The 16,106-nt window shown below is 41.3% G+C and overlaps 1 protein-coding gene across 1 annotated transcript in view; it reads right to left on the bottom strand.

Annotated features, from left to right (window-relative positions):
• Positions 1–8,842: 8,842 nt before the first annotated feature.
• ZNHIT6 (zinc finger HIT-type containing 6) overlaps positions 8,843–16,106 on the bottom strand; it is a 57,834-nt gene continuing 50,570 nt past the window's right edge. The window contains exon 10 of the mRNA XM_077825363.1: positions 8,843–9,262. Coding sequence (XP_077681489.1) covers positions 9,177–9,262 — 86 coding nt within the window. The 3' untranslated portion in view covers positions 8,843–9,176. The remainder of the gene's footprint in view (positions 9,263–16,106) is intronic.

Raw genomic sequence — 16,106 nt, 5'->3', positions numbered from 1 at the left:
CTTAAGTGATCACTCTCGTTACAGTGTGTATGGTAACACCCATTGTTTCATGTTCTCTGTGTATATAAATCTCCCCACTGTATTTTCCACTGAATGCATCTGATGAAGTGAGCTGTAGCTCACGAAAGCTCATGCTCAAATAAATTGGTTAGTCTCTAAGGTGCCACAAGTCCTCCTTTTCTTTTTGCGAATACAGACTAACACGGCTGCTACTCTGAAATGTTTTTATGTTTTTTAGATGGAGATGAAGGACAGTTTCTCTAATTCGCATTATAGGGGAATTTTTTAAGGTAGCCACATGTAATTACCCAGAATGGAATATGGCTAGGTGATAAATGTTAACTTATCTTTTTGTAAACAGCACAATGGGATTTTTAATAACACGTGCACAGGTATTCCATTTTTAATCTCATCTCAAAACACCAGCAGTTCCTTCTAGCACTATGTTGGGGACCCTAGCTCAGTACAAGATTAGAAGCAAACCATGAAACCTACTGAGTCAGAGAAATCACTTGCTCCAACACCTGTGATTTCCTTGGAGATCTAACACTCCAAGTACTGACTAAGTCTGACCCATTTAGCTTATGAAAGATGACAGAATCGCAGTTTGAGATGGTCTGGCTGGAAAACCAAGACATTTGTTAATGAGAATTTAAGATAGAAAAACTATTTCTTCTACAACTCTGCCCTTCCCTGCCCACTTCTGCTCTCAGGTGTACTGGAGCAATCCCATGAAAGCCAATAGGGATGCATGGGTGTAGTTGGGAGCAGAAATTAGTGTGAAGCTTATTAAGAAGATACAGATTAAAATTTAAACATAAAAATGTCAGGAGAATCTCAGTGAAGTTTCTAACACCATCCCACACAGCCATCTCTGCATCACGCACACCAGTTTTAATTCTGCCCCCGTTTGTGCACAGCACACACAATATGGGCCATCTGCGGAGAGTGGGTAAGTTCCTGGCCTGTAATAGGAGTCTGGGGCTATGTCAACACTGGATGCTTCGTTCAGCAGAGCGTAGAGCATGTACTCAGGTAGCCCCACTAGCAAGGGGTTCAGTAGCAATGTAGACGGTAAGGCACAACTTAGGTGAGTAGAGGGTGTGGGTATGTTCCCAAGTACATACCTTACATGACTTTACTCACCCAAGCTGTGCCTTCCCTTCTACACTGCTATTTTTAGTCAAGTAGTGCCCTGCTGCCGGAGCCTTTCTCCACTGCAGGGAAAAGGAGCTGTCAGCTGGGACGCTGTCAGCTCTTTTCTGCTGTAGCTTTTCGCTACTGGAGGGAAAGACTCTGGCAGCCCCCATTGCTGTAGCCTTTCACCATTGCAGGTAAGGACTCCAGCAGTGGGGAGGCAGCAGGTTAAGTCTCCACCATCTTCTCACTTCTCATCTTCAGCATTGCAGGTAAAGACTTCGACAGTGGGGAAAGGCTTCTGCTGGGTGGTGGGGGAGAGAGAGGGAGCAAAAGCTCCTCACTGTAGTGAAAGGCTCTAGCAGCAGGCAGTTGCTGAAGCCTTTCCCTGCTACCAACCCCCTGCCACAGCCATTCGGTGATATGTGTAGCTATACACCAGAGTGTGGATGCAGATTGCTTTTCACTGAGGTGTGTAGCTACATCTACCCTATATGCCACCAAAAGTGGTGTATTGTTCAGACATAGCCTGGGTATGAGTACAGGGTCCATTTTAAATTGATGGGTGGAAACACGTTAGGCCTGATGCTCAGTCATTCTATTCCTGTGTGAGAGTCAGGGATAGAGGGAGGGCAGGGAGTGGAACATACAGTGGTAAGGACACCTTTGCAAGCCCCATATTCTGGGATTGTGCAGGGACCTGCCCAGCACCGGTGAGAATTAGTGCAGCTTCAGGGTTGGTCTAACTTACACTCTGTTCCATATTGCTCCCTATGAGAACACATGTGAATTCATCTTCACAGAAAGCCTCCCCATTAGGTTCTCATTAGCACAGCCATCTGCTTATCCTACTTATAAGTGCAGCTCACAGAGCTGAATCTTTTCAGTGAGAGACTGGAATAAAAGTTTGCTTCACAACTCCAAACCATTCTGCTATACAGATGGCACAAAATGAGATGACCACACAGCAGCTACTGTTGCAATCCTCCATACCACTTATGGAGCAGTCCCAGATGCCCAAACCAGCAGAAGCCCCTCTTTTGACTGAGCACAGGGATCATTCAGTCTACTGACTCCCTGAAAGCTGTTAAGACAGCTAACAAGGGTGCAAATCAATATTAACTGTGATGCTGGAAGAGCCCTCAGCATTCCAATGGAAAGGAAAATAAACATATACTGGAAAACACCTTCTAACACTTAACAGGCAGAAGTGGTAGTTATATGTAATAAAGGAGGAAAAGGCCACTGAAAGTTTCAAATAAGTAATGGAAGTTTAGGAAGAGCAAAATAATCTTGAGAAACAGACTCTGCTTGGATTCAACAAGTTAACTGAATACAAAGTTATTTCTCTTTCCACTACATTAATTTCCTTTTCTTTTGGAATAAAAATCTTACCAAGGTGAGATAACAGGGCAGCACAAGATGAATTTTGGAGGCAAGAGGCATGTGCAAATGTGGATACATGTAACAAGATTGTGAATATTGAGAAAGCCCATTGGGTAGAAGTTTCAGAAGATCCACAAAAATGGAATTTTTATTGAACATGCAATGGTACAAAAAATTCAAGCAAATAATCTGAAAAAACTAAATGCCCAACCAGGGGCAAATTCTGTTTCCTCTTTGCATGGAATCATGTGGCCTGAAAGCAGTAGAACTAACATGCTTCTGCAAAGAGTACATACAAGGTCACAGAACCCAGGAGGGGGAATTTTACATCCCCGCACACCACAGAGCATTACTACATGGAATTTTTGCAGTAGTGCAGAGGGGAGTTTGGAAAGCTGCCAAGGTGCTAACAGTGAGTCTGCCAAATCCACTATCCAACACCCCCTTTAAGAGGGGCCGTATCAGGCAGGAGCCACAACTGTAGCCAGGAAGCTGCAGGAGGATCTGCTCTTTGTCCTGGTGGGGTGAAGAGACGATTATGCCTAGATCCTCCATGTAAAGCCCATTAACTTTTATATGGAGAATGGAAGTTTGAGCAGAATGAGCACTTTAAACAGGAAAATGTGAAAAGATCTCAGAAAAAGCATCTACATCCCAGAAAAAATTCCTACAGTCAACAGTAGCTGGCAGCAAATACCTTTTCCTGGATTATTCAGAAGGCAGGTGATCTAGTACTGTAGCGTCGCCATCTTTTGAGCTTCTACATGGATACTGTTAATGTCAACAAATAAGAAGCCATATTCCATCCTGCTCTAGAAGTGGTTTAACTATTTGGAATACAGCTTTGTGGCAAAGATATTCATTTAACTAAAGATACAAAAAGCAAGCTGGAAACAGCTTTACAGTCAGTCAGACACTGGTGTGATTGATGTGCCATTGGAGAACACTTGCTGCCTGCATGCGACTCAGTGACACTGTGACGGGTGGGGGGACCCTGTCCCATGAATAAGTCTGTCGGACTGCTCTTGGCCTCAGGGCCTCGAGACCTAGTAGTCAGAGTCTGTGGAGTTGCCCTCACTCTCAGGGCTGTAAGGCCCAATGGCCGGAGTCAGGAACTCAGGCCGCCACCTAGTGGAGGGTGATGGTCAGGGAAGGAGAACCCGGGTCCTCCCTACGCCATTGGGTCCCAACTCAGGGCCCTGTCAGTGACGGGGATCCTGACCACAATACGCTGACTATTCTCGGCTGGGCAGCTGAGGGCCCCCCGGACTACTTCCGACTGTATCTCTTATAGTCATACTTCGGGTGCCTCTGTGGTTTCCAAACACTTTGTTGCAGATGGTTCCGGGCAGCCCTGGGTTCTCCTGAACCTCCACCAGCATCTGAGACTCTGCCTGGACTTCAGCATTCCTTGTTCCTGATGTTGGAGCCTTTGGCACTTCCCAGGTGGGAGCCTGCGGCGAGCGTTCTTCCTCCTCGGCTGTCAGCCCAGACTGCGCTGCGTAGCTCCCTTTTATACTACTGCTGTACTTGGAGCATGCCTAGTAGGGAGGAAGGGGCCTGGATTCCTCAGCCCACAATATAGAGTTAACTCTTCCCTGTCCAGTGCAGGGTGAGTGCAACCAGCTGCAGACACCACTATTAATTAAAAACTCCATTTACACTCTCTCCCTCACACACTGTGCACGTCTGTCTCAATATCATCTCATTGTGAGATCATTGGGAATACTGTGCAGAGCGAAATGTGAGATATATATTGTGGAGGAACTTTTCTTCTCTTAGATGGTGAAAAAGGAAACACCAAGTGTTAGAGAAGCTGGATTGACAAACCTGGCTGACAACTAATTTTATCCACAGTACAGATACAGTACATGAAATCTCAGTGCAAGCTATCCCACACCACCAGCCAACATGCATCCATCCTGACCTGAAAGTAATACACTGAGGAGTGAGGGGATAATATCACTTGGGCTGTGCCTCCACTAGAGTAGTTTACCAAAAGTTATATATATAATCTCACTAAACCAATGGGAGCCCTGGTATAGGAAAGGCTGCAGTGGCTTCTGATCTTTTTATCACCATGTTAATTAAACCTGGAGAAAAGTCCTTCCAGTCTATCCTAATGTAATGGGCTTTTCAGCAGGTTTAATTAATAGAGTGGTAAAAGTAAGTTTAGCCAACGGAGCTTTGCTTCCATAACAAAAACTATTATGATCAATAGAGTTATTATGGGAAATGAGCTATAACAAGAAAAACATCATTAGAAACTATTCCATTGTCCATCAGTCATACAGGCCTGTGACACAGTGGGAGTGCAGTTCTATTACCAAATTATAAAAAAGCTGGCAGGAAAAAGTCTACATTATCTATGTGATGTTTTCCTGGATTTAATATATCATCTATGACAGCCCTTTCACTTTCAGTATTTATACTGAACTTTCTTTGCTGCAATTTCTTTTTTGTTTGTCCTGCATACATGATTTCCTTCCATTTCACGGCAAATTTCTATCAAACAAAACCATATGCACTACCATAGCAACATTCTAATACAAACATAGGGTAATCTTTGTTCACTGGAGCACACAGTTCATTTTTTTCCTTATTAACAGAATCTGCATCTGCATCCAGTTGAACTAAAATTCCATAGCAACGACACAAACACAAATTCATGGTGTATGGTGTTTTTTTTTTTTTTGTTTGGTAAGTGTTTTCAGGGAAATTGTTTGGAATTTAAAGACAGAATGCAATGTTTGTGAGCAAACAGCTTGAACTGAGTAACACTGTCACAGCTGTACATTTACTCTTTGGGGGCCCCAAGTTACAAGGTGCTGAGCATACTCAACGCCTACAGACTTCAGTGGCGGAAAGGCAGCATCCTTAAAGATCAGGCCCTTGATGATAAATACCTTCATGTAGAACATATAGAGCCAGCGCAGGACTATGCACAGTTTAAGTCCCACCTAACGGACTAAGGGTACATCTTCACTACCCACCGGCTCGGCTCGGCAGGAGGAGTAAGAGGAGTCAACAGGGGAGCTGCCGCAGTTGACTCACCACTGTGAGGACGGACAGGTAACTCGAACTAAGATACTTCAACTTCTGCTACGTGAATAGCGTAGCAGAAGTTGTGTATCTTAGTTCGAACCCCCCGCAGTGTAGCCTAGGCCTAAGTGTTGCATAGGATTTGTGCTGGCCTTTTGCACAGAGATGAATTTCACCTACAGTGCATACAGACCATTTGATACATGATCAAGCTTTTTAATTTTTTTATGCTTTCCAAAGTCCTAGAGTATGTTTGATAAAAGTCACATCACTCGATCATATTAAGAATTCTCTAGTACAAACATACTACAGTACTGTATTAGGAGAGACTGGTTTGCACTCCCCTGCAACAATCCCCACAGACCCAGCACATGGCCTCAGAACCTCATCTACCCCTTTGGTGGCAGCACATGGGCAGCAGCCTCCCCTCTTCACACTGTCTGGGAATGGGATAACTCCTGGAGCAGAGAAATACGAACGACAATAACTGGGAATCAAGACAACATGAATTCTAGACTCACTTTTCATGCTGATGAGTCTGTACTCTTTATAACTCTCTCATTATTAAACAATGCCTCTTATCCCAAATACAGGTCACACAAACTGGGAATAGAACACAGTTCTGTAATAGGGCAGACCCAATCCCATCACTTAGCTTCACTGCCTCCTAGGAAGAGCTTGTTATATCTTTGTCCTTGACCACGATGGGTATAAAACTGAGCTACTCAGGCATCATCAGTAACCCACTCTTTCACTGTGTTAAGCATTTGCCTTAAAATAAACATTTATCAAATATTGGTGAAATTAAAAAACTGTGTTTGAACTAGTCATGGAGAAAATTGGGAGTCATCCCCATTGTTCAAATTGGTAGCACCATTTTGCCAACAAAGGTGAAAGCGATTGAAGGCAATCTGGAAAACAATGCTAAATGCATCTGTTAAACATTAAGATTTAATTCTATCTATATGGCAAAAGCCTGGGTGATGGTTTGCAGCTTTGCTCTGATGAATTTTATTTCTAACTACAACCAAAAGAATTATGCCCAGTTATGTTTATTTTATCATTTTAAAGCAATGAATACTTTCAATCTGAAAGGCAGATTTAATAGCGTTTACATTTAAAAACAAATCAGGGTTGTGTTCGCCTGTGACAAAAGAGCTTAAACTGGACTGGTGTAAAAATAAGGGCGAGCCATTTCTGCACAATTAATGAAAAACAGCAAGCGTTTAGAAGAGTAATGCAAATTGTATCTATTACAAAACCATGTGCCTCAGCCAAATATTAATCATACACAGATGAAGTGCCCGGTTTGTTAATATCTGTAGAATTCTAATTTCCACTGTATCCCATGAATCTTAAGAACAAGAATCCCACTATTTTCTACAGATGAAACTAATTTTCTATCAAATATGCTTTGGCAGTTACATTGTTTCGTTAAAATGAGAGGTTTATTGCTCATGCATATTTATGCAAACAGGTGCAAGACTTGTTTCCAGTAACTTGTGGCTTCTGAGCCTGAATGCAGCAATCAGAGATTATGAAAGACCTAATATTTCATTTGAAGTGAAAGTAACATGAAAGTATCTATAACCATGGACAAAGGTCCTTGTAAAAGTGGGTAAAAGATTAGCTGGTCTTCTTGTGTTATTTTTCTTTATTACTATGAATTGTAAAAATAAAGTAGGGCACAGGATGCTGTCACCAGACAGGGAGAAGTTTGGTTGTTTGAATTTACCAAGAACCCAGGGCACAGAAAAGAGTTAGAGATGTGACTTGCTGTGGTTTCTTTCCTAATTCCAACTTCTTTGGATACTGCAGTTTGGATTCCCTGCCATCCATCAAAAGTGGTTAGGGAGCCAGGGTGATGGGGGTTGGTATAGTGAGTGGAAGGGCAGCTGGGGAAAGGAGATGTGGTGTTATTGTCAGAAACAATGGCATGTATTCTACAACTGTCCAGTGCTAACCAGGCATCAACTCTCTCGCCAACACTTGATTAATTGGATGGCCCAATGAATGGTGCATTTGATGAATATTTGATTCCTAGGAGGTGATGAAAGCATACTGTAGACCCACGAAAATTGGTGGAAAAATTGATCAGGGTTCGAGGGATATCAGGCACAGGTTAACAGTGACCATCTTGCACAGACAGAGCTACCAAAGTCTTCTGAGAGAAGCATGATGGATAAGAAGCTAGTGGGACTACCACAATGGGTCAGTGAAATAGGACAAGGGAGTGGGAGTCAGTAGACCTGAGTTCTCTCCTTGGCTGTGCCATGGAACCACTATGTGATCTTGGACAAGTCCTTTCACTTCTCTGTGCTGCTGTTTTCCTGTCTAGTTGGACTTTATGTCCTCTGCAGGAACTGTTTTTCTGTGTATGTTTGGGAGTGCCTGACATGAGCGCTCAATCTGAATTGCGGCCACTATGTGCTAATAGTCGAGGACTGGCTTTCCAAGTTCCTATCACTTGGGTCATCTTAAACTAGAAGGCGGGTAAGGGATTTAACGATGCTGAGTTGAGAACTTACATGAAAAGTATATTGCAAGATCAGGACTTGTTTGTAAGCAGCCCTGCATGTGCAGATCCCCTATGCTATGTTGGACCTCAATGATTTGAGACTAATAGTGCCAGGTAGGTGTATTGGAGCTTTACTGCCCCAGGCTGTGTGTGCAGTCCCACTATAGCAAATACCATAGACATGGGATCTAACCCAAAAACAGGCTGACAGGTATGAAGTGACTCATGACATGGATGTGTACTATGGGATAATCAAAGTCTACTCTAGAGTTTTACAGCAAATGTTCTTTGCCAGCAGATGATGTGTTGAAAGATGCTGCATAGAGATTCATGTTTTTATTTTAAATTAGAGATAAATCTGAGAAGATATTCCATTAAAACTAGGAAATGTCTACAATGTCTGATTTCAACAGATGAAATCACAATACAAAGGTACACAAAATAAGAAATATTTATAAGTCATGAATGTAGTAGCATTACCTGCAGTTAATGAATTTATTCAGTTCTACTGATTTTCGAGCTTATGCTGATTTAAAACAACATCATGCTAACAATTCAAAAGTTCACTACTACTCTAGCCAGAAAAAAATGTCCTCACTGGATCCTGCACAATGCACCTAAATATGAAAAGCTAAATTTACTGCACTAAACACACACATTGTTATGAAATGAACATTTAAGTCAACAAGAAATTATGACCCCGTCTATAGAGGCTCAGCACGGCAAAGAAATACTGTAAAAAGTAAATTCAACTAGAAAAACATTTAGCTCAAGATTTTATTAAAAATAACAGGAGGCTAAAGTTAGGCACCTAAGTAAATGGACAGATTTTTAAGCTCTGTTTGAGAAATATGGAGCTGGGTTGTTAAGATAAAAGCTAGATGCCCGAGATTACTGAATAAGCTGAATGTACCTTTGAAATATGTATTATTACGCTGATTTATGGAAAATGTATGGCTAGGATTTACCCTAAAGTTAGGCATCCAGTTTGAAAATGTTGTCCTTAAAACAAAACTGTCACAATAAATTTAATGAAGGGGAAAAAAAAAAAAAAAAAAAGCTAACCACACCCTCTTCTGTCAAAACAGATTTTTCAGGAACTGTCCCGTATTTCCCCTTCTTCCTCAGATGAGAGGGATGAACTGTCACTGTCCAGGTCCTCAGTGGATTCACTAGCATCTGAGGGGGGCATAAAAAAAAAAGAGGAGACCATTAGTTACAGCACTGTTGTTTGTTTGTCATCTATTTGCTCATGGTAGAGAATGGGTGTTCTAGAAAGAACACGTTATATTTCTGCCTTCCAATAACAGCGATTATTTTCTTGAGAATGGCCATTTCACAGTGAGATTATGAACACAAACTGGTGGCATCAAGATGAATCTCACTATTGCGGGACAGAGCAAGAGTGCTTATGGATTTCTTTACCTTTAGCAATAAAGGCACAGTGCATTTGCATCCAGGTGACTTTTCTTCTCCATCCACTGAAGTTTGGCTCGTTCCCTCAGCTGATTTGTTTTGAAATACTACTTTCTTGGTTGCTTATACTTATAACCCAAGTTATACATACTTATAACCCAAAAGAAATGCAGTATCAATTATTTGCAGTTTTGTTTGTGTTTTGATTAAGAGAGGGAACTCTTGAGACATGCTAGTTTCCTGTTGGAAAATTAAGACATGATGCACGTAATGTGTTGTGTTTATACGTTTCAATCCTAAAGATGTGGCAAGGCTGCAGAATCCTCAGAGCCAAAGAAGATGATGTTATGGGTTCAGAATGCCCAGAGCTTTAGGACAGACCTATACTGTCTTAATGACATCACATTATGCAGCACACATTTTCCAATCTGGCCTTCACCCTCATATTTATTTCCTGAATCAGCAGGTACTGACTCCTACTCTGGGATGCTGGAACAATTTTTATAGTCTGGGTACGGAGAGCCATTGAATGAAACTGTAAACCTTGTATATGATGGAAACCAATTCAAGCCCGGAGGTGTGGCAGCACCCCCAGTTCTCCTAGTTCCAGCACCTATGCTCCTACCGTCCCAAGGTGAGGTCACCAGATGCCAGCAGTTTGCAGCACCACCATATAAGCAATATAAATAGTCTTGGAAGGATTCGCTTTTTATTGTCAAACTTCTAGATCATGGTGCACACAAAGAACAGTATTTTCCTCCATAATAATCAAAAGTTAGATAGGGAAAGTAAGAAAAATGCTTGACATTATTAGAGCTTAAGGATATTTACTTTGTATATTTTGACGTGATGTTTTACCTGTTATAAAGATTTAACTTTTTGAGTCTCAGCATCTATTGTCATTAAATAGATATCTGACCCACTACTATTGCCTGATCCCCCATAATTTCTCACAACTGTGAACATTTAAAATCAATACAAAATGAAAACGCTTAAAAATATTATCCAGCAAAATAATAAAAAAAAAAATCAAATTCTGCCAAACCTAAATATAAAGTACAGCTAGAGCAAAGTAAGGCTATGATACAGACACACACCAACCTCCCCTTCCCGCATTGGTATTTTCAATGTCTGATCAGTGATGAATTCAAATAGGTTTTCTGGACATATGGTGTCAGCTGCTCTTTAATAATGAAATATTACAAGAGGGAGCTAATGGAGCATCATTATTATGTTGTCAAGATAAGTTCTGCAGCTGGCAAGCACAGATAATACATGGAACATAGTGTGCACCTGTACATTTTCAATGGAATTTGGTCAAGAAAACAGAAGCATTTCACCCAGAAACATTAGAGGTCACATTTTGTCTACATTAAATCTAGTGTATAATCAATTAAGATTTATATGCCAGCTATGTACTGAGTTAATGCACAAAGTGAGGACTGTTTCTGCCTCTAAGTCTTGACAAAATGTCTGTAATTCCTTATGAACTTGACCCATGACTGACCTCGTGTGTTGACAGAAGAGTACCTGTATTTTTTCTTTAAGCAAGTCAAGCATCACAACTTTATAGAAAATAGTCAGAGAAACTTCTGACTCAAAGATGCTCAGTGGGCTTAACGTTTGAATAGTAGTTTATTTCTGCTTTGTTACAAATACTACTACTTCAATGGACAGTGTACATTGTTTTCACTCAGTTAAAAACAGTATATTGTTTATTAAGGGTGGGGTTGGTAGCATTACCTATTAAGGTTACCCAACACTTCCCATTATAAGACTCTGTTTAATGAAGGCTATGATTGTTACGGTACTGGTGATAATGAACAGGAACTAAAGAGACTTTCGGTTAATAACCTTTGAATGGATTACTCCTTATTGTGTATATTTGGGGACATATTAATTCTTTAGGTTTCTATAGATAGATAAACAACCTGAAGAGTCTCAACTGTTTATGGGATCACTCGTCACTTTATTTTATACCTTTTCTTCCATCTTATTTTGTACCTTCAATAGATTTTCAGTCCATTACAAAAAAGATTGCACCTGGATATCTTAAGCAGTGAACTCTGCTTTTAAAAAGTCTTAATAATTGAACAATGTAGTTGGCTTCAAAAGTTATGATAATTTCCTTCAAGCATAACTCCACCTTCTGGGTAGTTTCAGGATTCTTCAAAACACCAAAATTATATATATTCCTTTTAAAAATGTGACTATTTGAATCAAACACTGATTTTTTTACATTTAAATTAGAACAAGTGCTAGGGTGGTATTTTTCCAAACCTCCCCCTTCTACCCACCAGGTGAGGAGGGGCTTGGATATAAGGGGATAAGTCCTTTCGTATGCACAGAGTAGGCCCTGTGGGCCATACAGCCCAAATTGAGCACATGGCTTAAGTTCATTATTAAAAAACAAAATGAAAAAGACATGTTAACTAATAAGATGTGCAAAAGTAAAAACAGCATTTTCCTTTACTCTGTATAAAATCTTTTTCTATGCTATGTCTAACCATGTTTGTAAGCTCCTCACGGTAGGGGGACTGCATTCTTGAATTTTTATAGAAACCCGTGGCGTTATATTAACAGCCATAAAAAGATTAAGCAAATTCATGGTTTACTAAACCAGAAATGGGTGTCTACATTCACTGAATATAAGCTTTTTAAGAAAGCTGCTTTTTGAACAAAGCCTGCAATAGATGGTCACTGTCTTGAAGACATTTATTTGCACATCTCTAACACATTCCTCAACATTTCCTCAGGTTTCTGGCCAACATCAGTTTTCTCTTCCCTTTGGTCCATCCTCTGCTCGGAGTTCTCATGGAACCAACCAGTCAGAGAAGCAGTAGCACTACAAAGGTTAGAAATTCATTCAATACTTTATTTGGATAATAAGCTCAAAGGCAGTTGCCATAATAGCTCATCAGGAAATAATATGTTTAATGACATCAACACTATTCAGACTTGGTTTTCCAATCAATTTTAAAACAAATTCTCTCATATCAGTTATTACAATATGGGGGTCCTGCTCAACAGGGAAGGGCTCAGCTCAAGCCAAACTGCATAAGATGAAGACAAAAGTTTATCGTTGAACGGAAATGTTCCAGTAAGTGTAATGTGTCTGCTTTTCCTCCTGGAGTGAATGTAGTTGCAAGACAAAGACTTCAGTCTCACCCTCTGATGTGGTGCCTTACTTCTCAGGAGAAGTTAGATTTTCTGTCGTTTACCAGAAGCTCTCAAGGTCAGCTGGAAAGGAACCCACTCCTTTCTTTAAGTGAGGGTAATCTAGTAGGATCATTCATTATAATCCAGACAGAACAGTGGTTAAAAGTCATGGAAGTTAGATGGCTAACCTACTGCAGCCAAGAATAAAAGATATCAAGTATATTTAGGATATAGAGGTGAAATAGAAGTATTAATTAATATCGTCACACAGGGCTTTCAAGTCTCAGGCCTGTAAAATACTTAGTCACACAAGGCCTTGGGCCTGAAACAGGTTGACCCAAAGATAACCCCCTACTAATAAAGATTAATAATTATGGTAAAAAATGGATTAAGTGCTGATGTTCTGGAAACTATTCAGCAATCGACTGGCAAATATATTGCTATGTACCAGTTAATACGACAAGATGCCTGACAGTAACATTTTTGGGTATTCTGTGATAACCTCAAGTTGTTAGGGTAACTTATTTACGTATGTGTTAATGAGAACAAGGGGAACTAAGGATATAGCCAATGAGAGATGGGGCATCCCTAAATTATCTATACTTTCACACCCCACTGAAGAAAAAGGGGCTGGAACCCTTATATACGAGCCTTAGCAGGTATAAGCATGACTCAGGAAAAAAAGGTGTTGTCCAGCCTGTGTGCTGGGGAGTAGGGGGAAAGGGTATGCAGAGGGCGATGTCAGGATGAGAGCCACAGGTGACAATGACGATGCAGGGCAAGATAAAGACGGATACTCCAAGGTCCCCCAGCAGGAGCTGAGATGTGAGTGACACCACTCTTACGGTTAAGCACTTTGCACATTCTATCCACTGTTATATTTCAACAATTTCAACATTGTTTATCTACTTAGTGGATTTGTTAATAAAGGGACTTGTGATAACTTGAAAATCGCTTCTCATGTGCTTCTAGGGTCCCTTATTCTAATGATACGGATAGTAATATTCCTGATGCTGTATCCCTCAAGAGACCAAACCTTTATTGATCACTGTGGTCTAAGAGATTAATCAATAATCAATCAATATTAATCAATCACCAATCCATCAATAAGGCTATACCATTCTCCACAGCTACTGCAGGACTGTTTCCTATGGCATACAAGTCAGTGTTTTCTCCAGTCCAATTCTGAATCTAGATAGAGTAGGGGTGGGCAAACTTTTTGGTCCAAGGGCCACATCTGGATATGGAAATTGTATGGCGGGCCGTGAATGCTCACAAAATTGGATGTTTGGGTGCAGGGGGGTGAGGGCTCCGGTTGGGGGTACGGGCTCTGGGGTGGGGCTGGTGATGGGGTTTGGGGTCCAGGAGGGTGCTCCAGGCTGGGACTGAGGGTTTCGGAGGGTGGGAGGGGGATCAGGGCTGGGGCAGGGGGTTGGGGTGCAGGAGGGGATCAGGAGTGCAGGCTCCAGGTGGCACTTACCTCAAACAGCACCTGCAAGCAGCAGCATGGCCCCCCTCTGGCTCCTATGTGGAGTGTGGCCAGGCGGCTCTGTGCAGGTACCACCCCTGCAGCTCCCAGCCAATGGAAGCTGTGGCGGCGGCTCTTGGGGCGGGGGCAGAGTGTGGAGCTCCCTGGCTGCTCCTACATGTAGGAGCCTGAGGGGGAACATGCCGCTGCTTCTGGAAACTGCGTGGAGCCACGGCATGCACAGAGTGGGGCAAGCCCCCGACCCTGCTCCCTGGCTGGAGTGGAGGAAGCCCTGGAGCATGCTCCCCGGTAGGAGATAGAGGGCCAGATTAAAATGTCTGAAGGGCTGGATGCGGCCCTTGGGCCATAGTTTGCCCACCCCTGACATAGAGCCATGATTAAGTCTTTGCCAGGAAAGTTCTGCTGCAAACCTATTTGGGAGTTTCTCCACAGAGCTTTGTCAATATTACAGACTGGATTGTTGGAGCTTCCTTTGGTGCAGCGTTTGAATACTCAGTTCCTAATGCTGACATTCCTGATCTTCCAGATCACCTACATGCTCTTATATTCGTAAAAAGAAAAGGAATACTTGTGGCACCTTAGAGACTAAAAAATTTATTAGAGCATGAGCTTTCGTGAGCTACAGCTCACTTTATTGGATGCATACAGTGGAAAATACCATGGGAAGATTTATATACACAAAGAACATGAAACAATGGGTGTTACCATACAGACTAACAAGAGTGATCAGGAAAGGTGAGCTATTACCAGCAGGAGAGCGGGGAACGGGGCGGGGGACGGGACCTTTTGTAGTGATAATCAAGGTGGGCCATTTCCAGCACTTTACAAGAACAGCAGGAAGGGAACGTATGCATCTGATGAAGTGAGCTGTAGCTCACGAAAGCTTATGCTCTAATAAATTTGTTAGTCTCTAAGGTGCCACAAGTACTCCTTTTCTTTTTACGGATACAGACTAACACGGCTGCTACTCATACCTGTCATTATGCTCTTATATTGCTGCTTATTCTAGAGCCCAGTTGTTTGTGTTGATGCACCAGTTAGGAAGCACATGTTATTGTTACCCATTGTGTTTCTTCTAGTTAGATCCCCAACACCAGCACCTTCCTGGTTCTCTATGTTTTTTGTGTGTTTGCGGTCTTTCTGGATCCATTTTATACTTTTCCTTTGTTCCACAGTAACTTATTTTTAAATCAGCAGTAATAAAGAGGGAGCAAGTTCCTCTCAACCAGATGGCAACTTCAACCTTCTAGGATTCAAACAGGCAACCCAAGTTTCTGTACTGGCATCTTTAGATAACACTTTCCTGTGTTTCTTGTAGAGCAAAAGACAAAATGCCTGTGCCTCACTTGTCATCAGCATGACTGAAAATGAGATGATGAGCACCTTTTGGAAGAAGGGTGACTAGTTAAGATGTGGCCATTTGGAGTGGAGTAGAACAACAATTTTGCAGTGGAAAATTAAAAAATAAAAATGAAAATTTCCTTTACTTTTGGAAAGATAAAGTAACTCTTTTAAGCCCACTGAAACTCCATCTTCTGAATTAAATGATAGCCATTTGAACTTGTAATGTCAATTAATTGTCCAATGTGAGCAAAAATTACACTGGGAAATTACGCATAAATTGTGTCCTTAACACCAACAAGTGTTGCACAGCTTTGCTACCCATGAAATGTAATAAATAAGACTACAAAAAAGTCCAAAAAGATTATTTTATTGCTGTGGTTAAGCTACATAAGATGTACTAAAAACTAGTAAACTGAGTAAGCATAAAATTTAAGCCATCTACCTAATAGAATTAAAGCAGAGCATTCACAAAATCTGTAAAAGATTTTTTCTAGCAATATTTTAAATTTAGAGGCAAATACAAAACATACTATACATTCCTGAGACTAATAAAGGATGTATCCTTAATTATTGTTTATTCAGCTAAAATATCTAAGTGTAGCATAACAGGAAATC

The sequence above is a fragment of the Eretmochelys imbricata genome, chromosome 8 (assembly GCF_965152235.1).
Source record: "Eretmochelys imbricata isolate rEreImb1 chromosome 8, rEreImb1.hap1, whole genome shotgun sequence".
Taxonomy (NCBI): Eukaryota; Metazoa; Chordata; order Testudines; family Cheloniidae; genus Eretmochelys; species Eretmochelys imbricata.
The sequence above is the reverse complement of the archived record's forward strand: the minus strand, read 5'-3'. Positions and strand labels throughout refer to the sequence as shown.